Genomic DNA, 20,503 nt, shown 5'->3' with positions numbered 1-20,503 from the left:
TCTTTATGTGTTTGAAACCCCTCTAGAGAGCTGTGATTGGCCAGCCAGAATGCTGTTGGGGGCTGCGGAGTTTCCAGTGGAGCATTCCTACACCAAACTTTGCAAAGCAAGAATTTGGTCTAGTTCACTAGGCTAGGTATCCGCGACATCGTGAAAAGTCCTTAATTGATTTAAGGAAAATTAAGCCGCTTAAACAGTCTTGAAAAGCTGAGTTTATGTTTTCAAAGTTCAACATAAATACAGACAGTATTTAATCCTGTTAAAACATAATATTTGCAACATGAATAGTTTCTTTCTCTGGCCACCAGTATGCTACAGCCTTACGCATTTAAAGTTTATTGATGTGGCTGCCAGGAGTTTAAGGATGCTGGAATACAAACACGAGATAATTTATAATATTGTTGTGACACTTCTGCAGCACTAAAGCACAGACAGAATGACCTTTTACTCTTAGCAGTGGTTTATTAAACTACAGCAGTAAACCGTTGAGACGCTCCAGCTCTCACTAACGCTAAACATCTAATCACAACCAATCAGAGCAGCAGCACTCATGAACATATACCAATAACCTCTTAAAGGTGTGATTGACTGAAAAAAAAAACATTTTTAAATGCTTTTTCTGAATATATTCAGTCACTCTGAGTGTTTCATGCAGGCTGAACATGAAAATAGTCTCCTACATCTATCTCCTGCATTAGCTTCTGATAGGAAATAGATGGTTAAACTCTAGGATTTGAAAAGTCTGACAGATCTATGTCACTTAACATTCATGGACTCACCCATCCTGACACACAACAGGGAAGGCTGTTGTTGGATTAGCAACGTTTAGCACGGAGGAGACAGTAGAGCATGTCTCGGCTAGTAGAACCTAACTGTTAGCATTAGCAACTCCACCACAGCTTCCAGGCTGAAGTGCATGGTGCCTACAGTGAAACGTGGTGGCAGTGTCATTATGTGGGGCTGCATGAATGCTGCTGGTGTTGGGGAGCTGCACTGCATTGATGGTATCATGAACTCAACAATGTTCTGCTCTATACTGAAGATGTTCCGTCAGATAAAAGAAATAATCTGGACAGCAACATGGTTTGGGTGGTGTACCTGACTCAAAAGTAGTGAGGTGATTAGCAGACCATCTAAGTCAGCTTCACTTTTATCAGTAAGTAAAATTATACTTCTGGGCTTTATTTCACTGGCTGAATGGGGTAAAAGGCTGCGTGATCAAACTGGTATGAAGTATGATGGTAGGGCTGGGTAGACCTGCGGCCAGAGAAGTGGCAGCAGTCCCACTGAGTCAAGTATTACCTTTTAAACACTGGAAGGCATTTTACCTAAAACTAAGCCAGGATCTGCTTTGTCACTGGAAGAAAAGAATTATGACAGAAGGTCTGGATTTAATTTGAATTTATTTTCCAACAGTAAAACCAAAAGTGTTTGGCTTCACAGCAGCAAATGTTGTAGCAGTTTTACAATTTGTGTTAAATGACCCTTTAATTGTGTAAACGGAGCACGTTTGACTGAGTGAAATTAACGTTTCCTATTGGTTAAAACTTTATTTCCCAAAGAAAACCACCTAAGGATTGTTTTTCTTAACATCCACAATACTCGTAAACAACACAGATGGCACATTTTACACACACCATTCACCTGATGGCAGAGAAATTAAGACTAACTCGTTTTTCACTAGAGCATTTTCTCCGAGTTCCATTTTCAGAACATCTGTTTTCTAATACAGGTGCAGAAAATTAAAAGTGACAAATACAGCATCCACATTTACAGATGGAAAACAGTAGTCAAAACAGAAAAATTCACCTAAAAGCTTAAAAAGGTACGGTAACCTCACTGTTTATGTGCAGCTTTCTTCAGGCCAGTTTGTGTTTAGGCCACACAGCACCGTCGACGGTTCAGACAACGACATCCGTGACCTGGGCCTTAGGCCTGTAACCCTCCCACTGTCCTAATGGGTGTGACCCCGCGAGGAAAGTTGACCATTGAGGAGGGTTGATGGTTTGTCCCTTGGGTCCACGTGGCAGGGGTGAGGAGTGAGCACCACCTCACTCCAGCCACGTGGATCTCAAGGGATAAACCATCAGTCCTGCTCAATGGCCAACTTTCCTCACGGGGTCACCCATAAAGACAGTGGGATGGGTAAGCATACTTGAGTCCAATTCACAACACCAACAAAGAGGTATAAGAAAAATAGGGAGGTGCAAAGAAAAGGATCATCTCAAAGTTCTCTCTTCCTGCATTAAGCTCGACCAATCAGCTGAAGCTGACTAAAGGAGGTAATGAGGTTGTAGCTGGCGCTCTCCTCATCCGTCAGCTCCATGTTTCCAGGTCTGACCACCACCAGGACGTTCATGCTGGCTTCTTCTGCTGCTTTAGCCTCTGCAATCACAAAAGTACGAGTCAGAACAGAAATAAAACTGAGTTCGACTGCAGGGACTTTTCCCACCTGCAAACAACTGAACCAGTAACACTTGTGGCAAAACCAGTTTGTTTCTGTTTCTTTTCCACATCATGAGAATAGGTGAGGACATCCAAATTGTTCCTAATTTATCAGAGTGACTCATGAAGACTGAGGAGACACAGTGCTATCAAACCTGAAGCTCCAGAGGAGGAACCATTTATAAATGGTTATAATGCTTATAAATTTTTACTGGTGTGTGTGTGTGTGTGTGTTTTTAATGTTTTTAAACTGTTATGGGAATTAGGGGTAATTTTGTAAAGCACTTTGATAAGTGCTTTATAAATAAAATCTGAATAGATTGGTTGGTTGATTGATCGGTTGATTGATTGATTGATTGAAAATGAACATAATAGATAGTATGCCGCCAAAACTTAAAAGAGAAGAAAAAGAAAACATTTAACTCATTCACTGCCAATGACGACTTAAGTCATCATTTGCATTTTTTTTACTGTGTGGGCGTCGGAATGAGCCCCCACACCGTGAGAACAAACATCTCAGCTCTGAAGCCGATCTTCATCCGCATATGTCACACGTCACGTGATCAGGAAGCAGAAAATCCATGTGTTAGGAGATTGTTTTGGGCCGCTGCTGTAAAAAAAAGTGAGGCGCAAACCAGAAAAGCGTCTGCCGATCACAATTCAACAACGGATTATGAAAGAACGGATAACGCTCGAAACGCGCGGATTCTTCCTGATGTGAGAGGTGAGTCTCCGCTTTGTTTTGGTTGTTTTGCCGTCGACATCATCCTAGCGCACAACGTTCTATCACTCTTAAGAAAACAGTAAAAATGGTGAGAAACACTGGCAGCGAAGGGCTTTACTGATCAGGAAACGGCTGGCAGTGAATGAGTTACGGTGTAAAGGTAGCTGAACGGGGCTTTAAATGAGTAAATCTGATCAAATAAATAACTGAAAAAGTATCTTCAGCTTGCTCTGACAGAATGAATCATCTTAACATTACAGGAGTCAGTATCACCACTCATTTACTGAAAATGTTCCCGTGTCTTATCAAACGGAGTTGCTTGGATGTTTACGCATCTTTACCTCTGATCACGTCTGTTAGGAAAGTGATTTCCTCAGGACGACAGCCGATCCGCTCAGCGATCCTCCCGTAGCTTTTGGCATCAACTTTAGCTCCTATCGTTGTGTCGAAGTGGCCGTCAAATAACTGAAATGATCCAAGTCCAAAATATCAGAAACACTGTCTAAAACCCTGAACTGATAAATAAAATAAAAAAGTATCTCACCCCTAATTCACACTGGAGGCATCAGCGGCACAAGACATTTCTGCTTCAAGTAAATGGCCTGTATTTGATATAGCGCCTTCTAGAGTCCTGGAACCCCCCAAGGCACTTTACAACACAATCACCCATTCACACGCGGGTGATGATGAGCTACATTGTAGCCACAGCTGCCTTGGGGCGCGCTGACAGAGGCGCCACCAGTCCCTCCCTCTATTACAGTATATGGTTGATCCAAACCGGCCGCGGTGTGGAACGCCACAGAAGCGGCTCGCTGTGCCACCAAAGATAGGGTTGGGATTTGTTTTTTTTCGCAAGCCGCTTCTGTGATGTATTATTTTTCACAGTTAACATAGGGCTAGACAGGAAATCACACTGGTAGTTTTCAAAATAAAAGACTACTGCAGAGATGTGATTTCTTATTTATGTAGATACATGTGACCCAACGGCGTATTCACTCCCAGCATCGTTCGAGAAGTGCAACGGCAAGTTTTTCATGGCTTAAATCCTCACATTAAAGAGGAACAACATATGTGGCATCAAACAGTGATCTCCTTCTTCTTAGTTTAAAGAGCAAGTCACGCCCAAATTCACTTTTTTTTTGCTGATAAACTATAAATGAGTATCTAATCGTGCTGTCGATACATGCAGTCAATAATTTGGCACTTTAATGCATCTTGGTTAAAATTTAAATATTCTGCCTAAAACTGTCAGTGCTGCGCCCTCTTCAGGTAAAAACTGCACTGCATTTGAATTAAAATCTGCCACCGCTATTGGCTAAGAGGTACACTATGACATTAGCTGGTACATTATGATGTTACAATGCCGTGAGCCTGCGTGTGTATGAATTTATTAGCAGCTCCGCCCTCTTGGTCTGCCAGGCAACAGCATTTGTTGCATTTTTCAAACAGTAAGTGGCAGTGTAGCAAGACTGGTAGGGGGTGACTTGCTCTTTAATGGCGGATTACATAAACAAACCGTGACCTTTGAAGTCTCGAGGGATTTTTTCGTTTTGCAAGTACAGCGAGGATGACGACGGTGATGCTGCACCGTGTCTGAGATGCTCCCTAGCAACGAAACCGTTCTGCACCGCTGACGCCTCCAGTGTCGACTCGGGTCAGAGACCCTGTTTTTGTAAAGCTTGAGAATTGTTCATCTTGTAGCCAAAGACAGTGAATATGAACGAAAAGCTTGTGTAAAAACAAGGAGTTACTTGCATCTAGAACGTCTCCTTCCACCGAGTATCCAAACAGGAGTTTCTGAGCCTCTACGCTTCCAGATGAGTAAATGTAGACTTTCAGGCCATGTTCTCGCCACATTCTGATGGATGGAATCACATCTGGGTAGATCCTGTTAGAAAAAGACATTTTAAAAACATTTCATGCATTTTCAAAGTTAAGAACATCAAGCTTGTTACTGGCTGTACTGGATTCACAAACTTATTTTTCATTAGCAGCAGAACCTGGAAAATCATTACACTTTGACCACATTGGATAAAAAAATAATAATAATAAGTCCCTTTTTCCAAACATATAATGAACAGAACTGGTTTGTCAGTTTTAATCATCTCCTCCTCCACCCTGCCCTGGCTGACGCACACACACTAGGTGTCGCCGGTTCCCTCCGACCACCAACGTCAGGCCGGGCAAATAAAAGTCTTGCCCAAAGACATGACAACTACAAGAGAATGAGCGGAGTGCGAACCTGCAACCCTAAACATTAACTAAATAATACGTGTTCAAACCTGGGGAGCAGAGGAAATCAGATCTATGAACCACAGAATCTCCTGGCAGCAAACCTGCTCCATCCTGTTCCAAGTTGAGGCAGAACCTGTTCACGATAAATGAAAGTGAGCAAACCGACTAGTGTACTTACTCGCCTTTGATTCTTCCAGAGGTATAAGCCGCTCTCCACATGTGACCCTGGAGCTGTTTGAGGGCGGTGGACTTCCTGTCTGCCGCCATCTGCCACATTACATTCTCCACAACCTCCCTGATGGCCTTCTCCTCGTCTGTGTGGACGGTCTGATCCACCGTGTGGACCGGACATGATCGGTTCTGCCTCATGTCCTCTTCAATCTGCAACAGTAATCAGGAGTTTCTATTGACAACGTATTTAAAGACACGGGGATGAAAAAGAACATTTGTGCTGTGGTTTTAAATACTTTATTTCCTTTAAATATTCTTGTAAGACATCACTAAAGTGTTTGTTTCATGCCAGTATATTCAGCTGGAAAGCCAATTACACATTGAATTACAACACAGAAATGTAAGACCACATTTAGGAAGTGGCTGAAGTTGATTCATTTAAAAAATAAATACAACGTAAGATTTTATTTGTCTTATGATGATGTATGAGGGCTACTTAGAAGAGGCAAAAAAGGAGCATGGGATTTAAGTCCTGACAAAAGCCAAAAGGTTTCTTGAGAATATAAAACATATGACCTTAAACTTTAACGATTTCTTTAAAGTGAGGATGCGGTTTATTGACTGTCTGCACTCACTGGCCATCCTCTCCGCAGAGGCACTCAAAGAACTTCTTCAAATCCTTCACAATAAAAGCCTCGAACATAAACATTTACCTGGAATCATTTCAACAGACCGTTATAAAAACAATAAAACATTCTCACAATAAACGTCCTTCGAATAATACCTTTTTATTCCTGGGTTCAACGTTTTTCTGGCCATTTCAACTTAAATCTCAGCACTTTTTCCCTCTCAGTGATCCTAACACAGCATCTTAGTGTACTCAGTCTTGTTTTACATAGGTTGTAGAATTTTTGTATGAAACTAAACACGTATATATAATGTTTATACTGTGGCAAATAATTAAAATAAATGAGATTATGAATGTCATTAACTACTGTGAATACTTCACTGTGATGGTCTTAAAGGCCCCATGTGAGAAATCCAATTTTAATCATGATGAAAAAAAGCGACTCTTTAGCGCCACGCAGTTTAGATAAAGTACTGCAGCTATGGTGGCTCACTCATGAGTTTGACTGTGTAATCCATTTCCAGCCTAACCCACACAAAGCTTAAAGGGACTATAAGGAACTTTGAAGCCAAAACATGTATAGAAATAATAAATTTCTTCTTCATACATTCTCCTGCAATGTCCTGGTCCTGTAGAATGAGCCCTGGCATTTTTACTGTGATTGCCTGTTTTTCTGTAAAATCACAGAAAAAGAGAGCTGCTCGGGTCGAGCAGGCTGCTTCATGCACGTTCACGCTCAGGCATAGCCCGTAACATTTGCTATCCGTAGCTTTAGCAGCAGAGAGTGAGGCAGTGGCAACTCAGCGACTTTGTCGCTGTTCTATTTCGTCTAGTCTTAGCCCTTAAGCGAGCTGCTATTGGAAGGATGATCTCCGCATCAGCCAATCATGAAGAGCTTAAATGTACGCCCACCAATAGTGGGCCCCCTCGTGGTATATAACCGCAGTGACCCCACTGCTTGCCTCCTTTTTCTCTTCATGCCAAGCTGAGAGCTTCTTAAAGAGCAAATTTATCCAGAAAGAGCAAGATTATCCGAGAAGACTTACCAGCCATGTCCAGCGACGCCAGACCCTGCCCGACCTGCCAGTCGGGCTCCATTTCCAGCGGAGACCTGCACGCTAAGTGTGAGGTCTGTCTCGGGGCTCACCACGCTGGCCTGGCCTTGACCCCGCAGGCCTCGTGCCCGTTCTGTGCCGCTCTGCCCGTGGCAGAGAAGATTCGCCGGGTCGAGTACTTCACTCCCGCCGCCGCCGAAGAATTTCCGGTGGCTGACTCGTACCCGCTGGACAAGGCGTTGGATTTCTTCGACGCCAGTCAGGAGCCGGCTGGCTTCAACCGGCTGGATGACGTCACCGACAGCGAGAACTACGACGAGGCGGCATCCCTCCTAGACATAACGGAGGTCGATGAGCTCCGCCCAGCGGGTCCTTCTGCCCCAGTGGCTTCTCGCTCCTCCCTGCCAGCAGTAAGAGCACCGCTCCAGGAGCTGCCCGCCATCATTTCTGCGGCAGCAGCCCACAAGGGGCTAGCTGTGCCAGAACCAGCCCCGCCTGAAGCGGATGATTTGGCAGGAATCTTCGGGGCAACTCAGACACGCTGTCTAGACCCTATTTGGCCGCGCTTTCCCGCTGCTATGAGCTGCTGGTCTGCCGCCTTCTCCGAGCCTGCCAAGCTCAAGGCTCCAGTCTCCACCTATGCGCCCATCACCAAGGTCGAGGGGTTTTCCAACCAAGGCTGGCCGTCCGTTCCTCCGCTAGAGCCGGACTTGGCCTCGCTGTTTGGCGCCAAGAACCACCTCGCTGGCCCGCGAGCTGTTCCCGCTTCAAAACATGACCAGCTGCTGACGCGGCTCACCGACCGCGCACATCAGTGTGCCTTTCAGACCGGCGCTGCAGGGAATAACATCGCCCTCCTTGCCTTCGGCGTCTCGAGGATGATGGAGGAGCTGGAAGCCCCCGAGGAGTCGAAAGCCGTCATTACTAAGACTGCTGATGCTATCCTCAATTTGTGTGCTGCTGTGCTCACCGGTTCTGCTCGCATCGCTGCCTGGCAGACCCTCATCCAGCGAGCGATATGGCTCAAGGCCCTGCCCTCCATTCCGGAACATCTGCAAAGGGAGATGCTGGACGGCCCCATCACCACCGATGTTCTGTTTGGTCCCCATCTTAGGGGCGTCATTGAGAGGGCTCAGAAGACGGCCGAACTATCGGCTACGGTACGAGACCTGGTTCACCCTCGGTCAGCCTCGCACTCCGGCCGTTCTGCCAGAGGATGGGACGAACGGTGCGGAAGCTTCAAACGCCCAGCTGCACCGTCCGCTCCACGGAGCCGGCCTCCCGCTTCGGCTCCGCATCAGCGGGACCAGCGAGATGGCGGGCAACGGTTCCGGCGGGGCCAGCAGACGCCGTCTTGGCAGTCCCAGGTGCACGAGCCTCGCCGAAAGCAGCCACGGAAGTGACTCTTTGGGGGGAATGTGTGTGTACATGATTGTAATGATGTTGATGTTGGTTTTGAAATAAAACCCAAAACATGTCACTCAAAGAGCACAATCCTACAGTCCTCCGCAGAATCCTCTGCCGAGTTCTCACACATGTTCCCCACACCAAGCACTGCTGCATGCATACATGTTCCTGCAGGCAGTCATAATATACAGCCAACCGTAAGGGTGCGCTCCATTTGCGCTCCGGCCCCAGCATCCGGCCGGGCCCAACTCTCCCAGCTCTCACTACATCGTCGGGTGGGGCGAGATGTCAGGTCGCTGTCTCGACCACGCGCGGCGGCACAGTGCGCGGCTTCATCCGCGGGCACTCTGTCGCCCCCGTGCACAGGCTCGGCTCCCACTCGTCCTTCCCTCTCGGACTCCACGCTCCGCGGTGCGGACCAGCCTGTTCCAGCTGTTTCGCACTCGCCCTTTCGAGCCCAGCCCTCCATGGGTCGCCCCCAGTTCTCTGGTACGGGCGACGGCGGTAAGGGCGCATGCACAACCCTCAGTCGTTGCTCACGTGACCGCGCACACGCGTCCACTGTCGGAACGCACGCACGAGTGGCGCCGCCTTTGTATCATGAGCAAATGGATTTCGGACACCATTCATTGCGGTCACACACTTCATTTTCAGGTCACTCCACCTCCCTTCAACGGGATCGTGGAGACGACGTTCACATCGCAAGTACAGTCTCAGGCCCTAGAGCTGGAGTTGCGGGAACTTCTGTCCAAGGACGCTATTTCACGAGTCCCTCGCGGACAAGAGCTCTCGGGCTTCTACTCCCGCTACTTCATAGTACCGAAGAAGTCGGGAGGAATGAGACCGATTCTCGACCTGTCCCTGTTCAACTGCTCCATAGCAGTAATGCATTTCCGCATGTTAACGATGAGACAAGTCCTGGAATATGTGCGCCCCGGGGATTGGTTCACGTCAATCGACCTGAAAGACGCATACTTCCACATACCAGTAATTCCAAATCACCGGAAGTTTCTGCGTTTTTCGTTCAAGGGAGTTCAATATCCGTTCAATCGCCTCCCTTTCGGCTACTCGCTAGCCCCGCGCACCTTCTCCAAATGTCTGGAGACCGCGCTGCAGCCACTGCGCACGGAGGGAATGAGGGTTTTATTTTACTTGGACGATCTTCTCCTGTGCGCTCGGTCCAAGGACGAGGCGTCACGGCAAACCAGGAGGTTGACAGAGCATCTGTCGACCCTGGGGTTTTCTATAAACTGGGAAAAGAGCTCCGTTCTTCCATCCCAGTCGATTGTGTATCTCGGGGTGGAGTTGGACGCCTCCCTAATGAGAGCATGTTTGTCGCCTGCAAGAGCGGCAGATCTCTCCACGGTGATCTCCCGTGTACAACCCCGCAAGATCGTGAGAGCCCTGTTAGTCATGAAACTCCTGGGCATGATGTCCGCAGCCCATTCGGTGGTGCCGCTAGGCTTGCTGCACACGAGGCGCTTGCAACGTTGGTTCACCCGCCTCCGGGTGCACCCGATACGTCAGAAGAGACGTATGTTGAGGATTCCCCCTTCAGTGGGCGGGGACCTCGCTCACTGGGGGAACTCCTGCATCCTCTCACGCGGGGTTCCCATCGGACGTCCTGCGTCACACGTATCTGTGTTTACGGATGCGTCACTGTCGGGGTGGGGGGGCACGTGCTTGTCCCATACGGTGGCAGATCGTTGGCCCTCCCACACGCACGAGCACATACATGTGTTGGAGCTTATGACAGTGAGGAATGTGATCAGACACTTTGCTGCCCTTCTCGAGGGCTGTCATGTCGAAGTTCACACAGACAACCAGGTGGCGGCAGCCTACATAAATCGCCAAGGGGGAGTTCGATCCCTCCCTCTGTTGCGTGTCGCCACAGATTTACTGTGTTGGACACATGTCCACCTGCTGTCCATCAGAGCCATCTACATTCCGGGGGTCCTGAATGTAGCGGCAGACATCCTGTCGAGAGGGGGACCCCGCGACTCCGACTGGCGTCTGCATCCCGCACTGATATCACAGATCTGGATCAGGTTCGGGGAACCGTCTGTGGATCTGTTTGCGGCTCGCGAAAACGCTCAGTGTCGCCTGTGGTTTTCCCTGAGTCCCCGGGACGGACCTCCGCTCGGGGCGGACGCCTTCTCACACCAGCCCTGGCCTCGAGCGCTCCTTTATGCGTTTCCACCAGTCCCTCTGATTCCCCGTCTCTTAGACCGAATTCGGTCGGAACGGCTCTCGGTGATTTTGGTGGCTCCCAGGCGCTTGTCCGCGTCATGGTTTCCGGACCTGCAAGCGCTAGTGTCCGGCTCCCCGTGGAGGCTCCCGTGGAGGGCGGACGCCCTTCTCCAGGCGGATGGGATAATCAAACATCCTCCGGAAATAGGCCAACGGTTGTGGGTCTGGCCGCTGAGCGGTCACGCTTAGAGGCTTCTGGGCTGCCGCATGATGTGGTCGCCACGATTCAGAGTGCGCGGGCGCCCTCTACCATTGTGTCTTACGCTGCTAAATGGGCAGCTTTCCAGAAATGGTGCACAGAGCGGAATGTTCAAGCGCTCTCCTGCCAGCTGGCGGATGTCCTATCGTTTCTGCAGATACTGATGGACAGGGGCCTCGCCTTCAGCACTATTAAAACATATGCTGCAGCTATCTCATCCTGTCACCAAGGGTTTGGAGATAGATCTGTTTTCAATCATCCCCTCACAAAACGTTTTCTAAAAGGTGTCAGGAGGAACAGACCTGTGTCCTGCCCGCTTTTTCCCCAGTGGGATCTAACGGTGGTTCTGCACGGCTTATCCAAAGCCCCATTTGAACCCTTGGACCAGGTCTCACTCAAGTTCCTGTCACTTAAAACTGCATTGCTGCTAGCGCTAGCATCAGTTAAGAGAGTGAGTGACCTGACCGCCCTTTCAGTGGCTCCCGCATGCCTCAGGATCCGGGAAGATGGCGGGTCTGCTGTTTTATGCCCCAATCCAGCCTTTGTGCCCAAAAGCATTAATGCTTCCTTCAAATCCAGGTCAATTTCATTGGCTGGACTTTTTCCTCCTCCCCATAATTCTGAGGAGGAAGCGGCTTCTCACCTTCTCTGCCCGGTGCGCGCGCTTGTACGGTATGTGTCACGCACTTCGGAGATTCGTCGTTCACAAAACCTGTTTGTGCACTACAGGGAGTCTTCCCTTGGTCAGGCGCTGTCGACCCAGCGTCTTTCGCACTGGCTGTGTGAAGCCATTTCCCTCGCTTACACGTCATCGGGGCAGGATTCCCCTGAGGCACTCAGGGCTCACTCAGCCAGGGGGATTTCCTCTTCGATGGCGCTCCACAGTGGTGTGTCGATGGAGGACATTTGTCAGGCTGCTTCATGGGCTTCATCCTGTTCCTTTACTCGTTATTATTTACGAGATGTGTCTTCAGGTTCCATCACTCGTTCAGTGCTTGGACCCCAGCAGGCTGAATGAATGCTTATGGCACCTCATTGGCCTTGCTGAGATGGATGTCATCCTCTCGTGGATGATGTTTTTTTAGTGAGGGCCCCTCTCTTATCGTGGCTGCCTCAGTCTTTAAGCCTGGTCTGAGGCTGAACATCCCTCACTAAAGGAGATTGATTGGGTGTGTCCATTGGTTGTGTTAACCAGTGTGGCGTAAACCCATCCAGCTGCGCTTTTTTCCAATAGCAGCTCGCTTAAGGGCTAAGACTAGACGAAATAGAACGTTGGTTACGTATTGTAACCCCAGATTCTATGAGTCTAGTCGCAGCCCTTAAGCCACTTGGCCCCACTGGTTATGATGGAATAAGAGCCATTGGAGGCGAGCAGTGGGGTCACTGCGGTTATATACCACGAGGGGGCCCACTATTGGTGGGCGTACATTTAAGCTCTTCATGATTGGCTGATGCGGAGATCATCCTTCCAATAGCAGCTCGCTTAAGGGCTGCGACTAGACTCATAGAATCTGGGGTTACAATACGTAACCAACGTTCCTAACACCTAGTGAAAAAAACCTAGCTACATTTCTGAGGACCCTTAGCTACTTTCTTCTAGATATTTCCTGCAAATTAGCAACAAAATAGCCATTTTCGCTCCGAACCGTTCTTTGGTTTGACGTTGTTTCAGCCGTCATTAAGCATATAAAAGTTACAGATACTTTGGATGTTACTGGAGTGTAGCTCACCTAGTAAGATGTCTGACTGTCATGCAGAAGATCTGGGTTCGATTCTGGATGTGAATATACTTTATTTAGAGTTTATTTTTTACATTAATGGTATATTTTGTACAGTAAGATGCCCAAATTTTTATTTGAGACTCGCCGAACGGCATTTAATTCACAGATAAAAAAGATGTGGGTCCAAATTTCATTTTGGAACAATTTTTCAAGCAAGGGAAGGGCATGATCTGAGCATGCAGGAGGACTGACCCATCATAAACCTTTGCCGGCTGTGCTGAAGAGAAAGGTACAGAACCAAATTATTTAATTAATTTGCTGCGTGTTCTCCTGTCCTCTGTCCTCCGGGCCACACACACACACACACACACACACACACACACACACACACACACACACACACACACACACACACATACACACACACACACACACACACACACTGTCTCAGCTGTTATTTTCATTAAGGAGTGTGCACGTACAGCATGCGTGCCTCGTGCACGAGCCTACTATTGAAGCTACCTTACGCTTTTGGCCTGAGGGGGCAATCGCGAGCATAAAAATTCAAAAGTCCGAAAAGTCCCTTTAAAACAAGCTGCTCGACCTCTTTAAAAACACATTTAGAATTATGACTGTTTATCAACCTACCAGTTCTGAAGGAAGCAAGCTAGTTCTGTTACATCTTGAAGTTGTCACGATTCACACACAGAGGATGGGTGACGTCAGCCAGGAGGTCAGGTGTTGTGAGAAATTGTGTTCCCCTAAAATATTCTGTTCCCCCGTGTCGGGAGATTGCACTTCTGGTAGGGCTGCTCAATTAATCGAATTTTAATCACAATTACGATCTGAGTTTTGAACGATTATACAAACAAAACAAGCCGATTATTTGCTCCTCCCACTTGTGCTGCCCTGAGTTGCAAATGAAGCGCTTCTCCCACAGTGTTGCCAACTTAGCGACTTTGATGCTATTTCTAACAGCTTTTCAGACCCCCTTCTTGACTTTTTAAATCTTAAAAGTACCTATCGAACTCCTCAGAAACATCTCTGGTAACCCTTAGCTACTTTCTGGATAACTGTCGTTGACATTTCCTGCAGGTTAGCTAAACACTCCGCCTGCGTTCCGGACCGTTCTTCAGGACATTAGGAAAGGGAATGATGTAGTGATGTGTCAGTCGCTTAAGAAACAGCTCTCGGAGCCGGCTCCTTGTTGGAGTAACCAGAGTGAGTGACACACCGCACCTGCGGACTCCTGAGCCGCTAAAAATGGCTAAATGTGCGCGTGCGGCGCGCTAAACACACGTGCAGCTTGCCACTGATTGCTGTGAGACCAGGTTGGGGGGTGCAGCTGTGGTTGGGACAGTTATTACATTAACTGATGGACTTGTAAATAAATAGTTTATAAATAAGGTAGAAATAACTTCCTCACTCTGATAAATAATAACTAATCTCTCTGAGGACATGGTGCTAGTGCACTCTCCTACAGCACCTTGACACGACTAAATAAATGTATGCAACATTTTGTGAACATCAATTTATTTGCGTTTATTTGTTATAAATGCCATTGTATAATTCTTGCTGTCAGTATTTGCAAGATATTGGTATTTGGGTCTGTACTGTTAGACTTAAATAGTTAAACCAAGGTCTATAGCCCTTGGGTCATAGACTATGAGCTGTAAGTATATTGGTCTTTTTATACTGGGAATCAGGAGTTATTTTACTGATCATCTTGTTTCTTATTTATTTTTGTCCTGATTGTGCCCTGAGCAGTTTTATGACTGAATAAAAACAAATAAAATCAACATAAATTGAAAAATCGTCCTAAATAATCGAGATCTCAATTTCAGTCACAATAATCGTGATTATTGTTTTTGCCATAATCGAGCAGCCCTAACTTCTGGCTATTTTCACAACATTTGTGATAAACTTTTACGGTAAAATGATGTAATGTAATATAATAATGTTATGCTTGTGATTCTTCAATCTATATTTCCTCCTAAAAACAATAAAAAAGATGCAGTAAAAACTTTCTTGTTCACTCTTTTGCAGCAAGCTTATTTACCATTTATGAAAGTTATTTAAAAAGATGTAATCTCACTCAGTTTAACCATATTTTATTTGAGGTAGTTTAGTCCTTATAATGGACAAGAAGTTCTGTGGATTTGGAAATGTTTGCTCTTGACTGCCTAAGGGAAACTGAATATTTCAGGGGAACATAATTTTCCACAACACCTGTTTCACGTGGATCACGGTGCGCCCGATGTAAACAAACATGCTGCCGCTACCAGCTTATATGGATATGGAGCGATCACTGGCTGCTCGTTAACGACGGCTGGTGAAGGAGTGTTGGTGAACTGGGGACACGCTGTGGAGGTCAAGTAAACGATGCTGACTTATCCACCAGCTAATCGTGGCTCACGGCTGGCGTGGTGGAGATGGACGTCACGAGCTACTAGTTAACCATGACTAGAGGCGGGGAGACGCTGTGTATGATGCGTGCAAACTCCCACGGATTACCAGCAAAAGGAGATCCAAGGCTAAAGGTAACATTTGAGAAGAAGCCCTCTGTGTCGGATCGTCTCTGTAACGCCTGGAGAACTACATCGCCATTAGTAGAGTGTTGTGGAGATAAAGTAAACCTCTGATTTAGCCACTGGCTGGCGGACGAGCGCTGGAGTGTGTTGGGTGAGACGGCAGGCTGCAGGAAGAGAGGACACTTGAGTAGGACTTTGGAACGGACACATTGGGACCGGATCGGGAGTTCTGGTACTAGGAAAAGACGGATGAACAACTTGAGGCGAGTTTAGGAGTCAAAGACACTAATCAGAGGCTGGCGTCCAGCTAATGGCGGGCGGGGTCTGAACATATGCGGCTTCCTTGTGTTGGACATGATGACGAACTGAAAAATTTGATGTGTCTTTTGATTTGTTTATTATGCAAACTAACAAGTACAGCAACGGTGTAGCTTTTCGATTTATTAGTTGAATTAGCAGACTCCATGCTTCCGGGGCGCACTGCTGCCCTCTGCTGGTTCTTTCAGGTTACAGTCATGATCAAACAGGTAACATGGAGCTCGTATGTCCCTAGTAGGGCTGCAACAAACGATTATTTGGATAATCGATTAATCGGATGGGGTCTCGACACGATTAATCGATTAATCGATTACATGGGGAAATTTTTAAAAACTGCTAGGGAAACGTTATTTCTCTCCTTCCTTCACTTTATTTAACACAACATTATTAGAAAACAGTTCAATAGCAGAAAAACAACATGCCATCACCTAAATTGTCTTATAAGGTGTATAGACAGAGACCCTAAGCTACATCTATCTGTGACCTAAAATGCTTGGTCCAAGTTAAACAGCTTAAGGGCAATTCTCATGTGTTTTGTTTGATCTCATCTGTTGACATTTATTTTAAATGTAATTAAACATAGGCTGTGAATTAATCAAAATTAATCACTATTTCCAAAAATGACTGAAAAAATACCAAATAAAGCAAAAGTAAATGAATGCCATTCTCCTTGCGATGATGCCCTGGGCAACTGCCATAAAGTCACATCAAGAAATGCTGCTGATCATTCCAATGATCCCAAATAGACTCACATTAGGCCACATGAAAGCAACTGAACCCAAAAATATATTAACCAGTATATAACTGCACTCTCACACAACACGCCTGCAGCAACAGTTAGGACTCCTCCCTCCCTTTTAAAAGCGTTTTTGCTTCTGAGGACATTGTGGTTGTAAAACCACACGCTAGTAGTCTGGCCCCGGTGTGATCAACCAGTTTCTGCGGGAATGTGACGGCGGAACCAGGGCCAGATTAACACTTTGTTGTACCCTGGGCAACAATATTCAAGGGCTCCATCATCACAACCCAAGGATCACCATATGTGGTCACATACAGAATATTTTACTGTAATATGCAGTAAATATACTCAATACTTGAATGCCTGACAACACGTAACCTGCCCAGAGTAACCTTTGACCCACCTCGTGTGGACTGACCAATGAGGAGAGGGTCTTAACTTGAGGCCCTCTCTTCATTGGTCAGTCTGCATGAGACTGACTCTCAACTGACGTTCAGTCATAGGCAGCGAAGCATCTCTGTGCAGCGCAAAAGCCCGGGTGGACAGTTTGTTTAATGTAGGGTGATCATATTTCCATTTCCAAACAAGAGGACAGGGGATCTGTGCCTATGACGTCACACTATGGCAACGCCAAACAAACTATGTTGGGACCCATTTTTTGTAAGAACTAAATTAATATCAGATTCTGCCAATAAAAGGGCTCTAAAACAATTCCTATGTAAATATTTTGCATATTTAATGCAAAATCTAATTTTTCTGCTTTAGTGCTGCAACAAGGTTTTATTAATAATAAATTATTATACCTTTTGTTTTACTACAGCATCGGTAAGCTTCCTGTGCACAGATTATTAAGGATGCTTGTTTCAGCTGTGAGATTAGACGATAGGATCAATGAAAAAATAAGTTGTCACACACTCCATGGAAACTTTCAGAGAATCCACAAATGGTGGCTTTCACATGGTTTTGTTACTTTTAAAAAGTTTAGAAAAGCAGCAGATGAGACAGCATGTCTGATCATTTAGTTTTTCATCTGATAATATTAGAACATGTCAGTAATGTCTGAGGGGCTTTTATAAACACTGTATAACTAACACTACTGGAGAGGGTATGAATTACACAGAGGCTTCTGGGGAGCCCAGTTATGGGGGGGGGGGGGGGGGGGGCATTTTGCTTTGGCCCCCAAAATGTCTTGAAACGGCCCTGGGTGTGTGACTGAGTTTTGAAGGTGATCTGAATTGTATCAGATGTATAAATATAACATGTGTATGTATAACTTATTGTTTTTTACAGGTAAAAACGTGTAGTGGAGATAAATCTGCCTACTTTTTACTTTTCAACACTTTGTTTTGTTTTCTTGTTTTTATTTAACTATTTTCCTGTCCTGTCTGTCTCTCATCTTCCTGCATCTCCTCTTAATTCTCCAGAAAATCTGTTGCCTGGATTCTTACCTTTTCACCTCATCAGTTACTTTTGAGCAGATCAAAGGGATCTCCTGACCACACAGCGGAGAGCGCGTTTTCGATGCTGCGTGAGGTGAAATCACCACAGCACAGGTGATGAGCTCCGCAGTAGCGCGCTTCAGGCACAAATAAGACAAAATAGAGAACATGTGCGGACATGAACGATCGTGTGCTAATTATAGTTTTTTGGTTGAACCACTTTGAGAATGGACCGTGCGCTGGAAGCAGCTGCCTGGATCGCTGCACAACAATGCGGAACCGGTTCGCAGCAGCGCAAGTCTGCCGGCTCTCCCTCGCGCTGATCTGCCGGTACCGGCTCTCCCTCGCGCTGATCTGTGGGCTCTCCCTCGCGCTGATCTGCGGCTCTCCCTCGCGCTGATCGGCTCTCCCTCGCGCTGATCTGACTTGCTCTGGTCTGCGCGCAACGGCGGGCGGGAAGGGGGGGCGCTTTTGGAAGAGTTGTGCGACACAACGAATCGATGACGCAATTCGTTGCCAACGCTTTTAGTAATCGATTTTCATCGAATTTATCGATTCGTTGTTGCAGCCCTAGTCCCTAGACAGCTACTGTATTTTAAGATGGTGGATGACCATGGAGCGTCGACCATAGTTTATGTATTTAAAAACGTATAATTTCAGGTTGAGAGGAATATTTAGAATTGATGTTGGTGAGAAATATTAGTGAAAAAGGACAAGTTTGTCAACTGTAAGCACAGGATTTGATAGTAAACTGGTAAAAACATCACACTGTGGCTTTAATCATACCTTTTTTTGTATATTAAGTTTATTTAGACAAAAAAAGTAAAAAAAAAAACAACTGCATTTGTTGTTATTTGAGTGAATTTGGTAGACTTTTATTTTTATTTAATAACTTAAACATTTATTGCTAAATCAAAATGCATTAGTTGTTTTTTAAACTAAAATGTGTTTTCTTCTTTTTTTTCTATTATCATTAAATGCTTATTACAATTTCTCATGAGACAACAACACATAATAGAAACATACAAGGCATCTTTAGTAACAATAAAAGAAAAACAAATAAGAAACTTAAAAAGAGGCACTTATATCACAAAGTAAAAACATTGTTACAAGATTAAACATTTTTCTGCAGCATGACAAATGGCTTTTGCAGTTGCATTTGAATTTTTTATACGAGTCAAAGTGGATAAGAACATATGGAATTCATTTGTGAAACAGTTCATGTTTGGCAGTTGTTTTTTCCATTTGCTTTTGTGGATGTGGTATTTACCCATAATAATAATAATACTGTTAATTAACAATGAATTATTCCCCTTTAATTTAGAATTGTAAATAAGAATATCTTCATTTGTAAAATGATCAAGTTCTCTTATTTTATTTCTTAACCAACAATGGACTTCTTCCCAAAACCTCTTACTTATATGACAGCTGAAAAATAAGTGTTCTATTTCTTCAGGGCTTCCCTGACAGAATTCACAAGGGTCAACTTCAAAACCAAATCTCTTCCTCAGTGTCTCTGCTGATGGATAGTAGTTGTTGAGAATTTTAAATTGCATTTCTTTTACTTTGGGCTTTATAGGCCATTTTATAAATTGTAATTGTTTTTCTTCAATTATTGGATTTCCTTGTATTTTTATTTTAATCTTTCTATCATAATCATGATAGATATATTTTTTAAGGCTCCATTTAAATATTTATTTTCACTTTAATTTCACTTTAAGGCTTTAATCATACCTGTTTCTTTAGCAAATGCACATCTTGTTTGCACTCGTCTTCCTCCCAGTGAGTGGACAGGTGATCCTCCAGATGCTCCCTGATGTAAGGAAACAAAATATCCTGGAAAAGTGACAAAGCCCGGAGTGTATTAGTTTTCAGTTGTTAGAAACAGGCAGTTTTTAGCCGTATGCAACTGTTAGCTCTTTACTTAGCATTACGGTTGGACCCACCTAATACAATAAAAACAAATGTAACTCACCTTAACGAATGTAATTGGTGTAGTGGTTCCCTCGATGTCCAACAAGATTGTTGTAGTGCGAGCAGGAATAGAAACAGTGGCCATTTCTGTAACTAGAATAAAACACAAGGATGGTGGAGGTTCTTATCTTAGCTAACGATAGCTTAGCTTAAATAGTGTGGTGTTACAGCGAGGCTCTGTTCCCACGTGCGTGTCCAGGTCGAATACCGCAAAACCGAGATTATAAATGAGCAGGAAATGGCTTTAGTTGATCTCTGCTACGTGATTATTCAAGCCATTACTTTAGCGAACACACAATGCAACAACTAACTCACATGTTCCGGTCTGACAATTCACCTCCAACTCACTAGGTGACGATACTGAGTATTTTAATAGCAAGGACTCATCATTTAAAAACATATTTTGAACAGTTTACAATTAATAATATTTTGTTTTGCATGTCAGAAAATAATTAGAATTCATTGTTACGTGTGTGCTATTTCTTTGAGGGTGTTAGCTGACTAGATAAATATTCTACGTAAAACACACACACCGTATATTTTCCATTCAATTTTTAATTTTCTCTTTACGTTCACTTGAAATTATAATCTGCCGTTCAAAGAACGTTTATTTTAACCGTGTTTAATGTTTACACTTAGATGTTGTATAGGTTACCCCGTCTGAAAC

The 20,503-nt window shown here is 45.2% G+C and overlaps 1 protein-coding gene across 2 annotated transcripts; it reads right to left on the bottom strand.

Moving 5' to 3' along the window:
- Positions 1-2,108: 2,108 nt before the first annotated feature.
- On the bottom strand, positions 2,109-20,458 carry enoph1 (enolase-phosphatase 1). Of its 2 annotated transcripts, XM_015943081.3 has the most exons (7): positions 20,152-20,458; positions 19,838-19,929; positions 19,597-19,698; positions 5,583-5,785; positions 4,925-5,057; positions 3,511-3,634; positions 2,109-2,385 (listed from the first exon to the last, which is right to left on the bottom strand). In XM_015943081.3, the coding sequence occupies exons 1-7, from the start codon at positions 20,234-20,236 to the stop codon at positions 2,246-2,248; spliced, it is 879 nt and encodes a 292-aa protein (XP_015798567.2). In that variant the 5' UTR covers positions 20,237-20,458; the 3' UTR covers positions 2,109-2,245. The 2 variants fall into 2 exon arrangements, with proteins under 2 accessions (XP_015798567.2, XP_070408525.1); XM_070552424.1 differs by lacking the exon at positions 20,152-20,458 and having other exon boundaries at positions 19,838-20,134.
- Between the last annotated feature and the right edge of the window lie 45 nt (positions 20,459-20,503).

The sequence above is a fragment of the Nothobranchius furzeri genome, chromosome 6 (genome assembly GCF_043380555.1).
Source record: "Nothobranchius furzeri strain GRZ-AD chromosome 6, NfurGRZ-RIMD1, whole genome shotgun sequence".
Classification (NCBI taxonomy): Eukaryota; Metazoa; Chordata; class Actinopteri; order Cyprinodontiformes; family Nothobranchiidae; genus Nothobranchius; species Nothobranchius furzeri.
Note: the sequence above shows the minus strand (reverse complement) of the source record. Positions and strands in the feature narration are given on the sequence as shown.

What these genes read in the sequence shown, in the direction of transcription:
- enoph1 (XM_015943081.3), bottom strand. Translation starts at nt 20,236, where the DNA reads ATGTTTTTAAATGATGAGTCCTTGCTATTAAAATACTCAGTATCGTCA. An exon ending in GAATTGTCAGACCGGAACAT is followed by an intron (nt 19,930 to 20,151) that starts GTGAGTTAGTTG and finishes GTTTTATTCTAG; the next exon opens with TTACAGAAATGGCCACTGTT. An exon ending in CCTAACAGACGTGATCAGAG is followed by an intron (nt 2,386 to 3,510) that starts GTAAAGATGCGT and finishes TTGTGATTGCAG; the next exon opens with AGGCTAAAGCAGCAGAAGAA.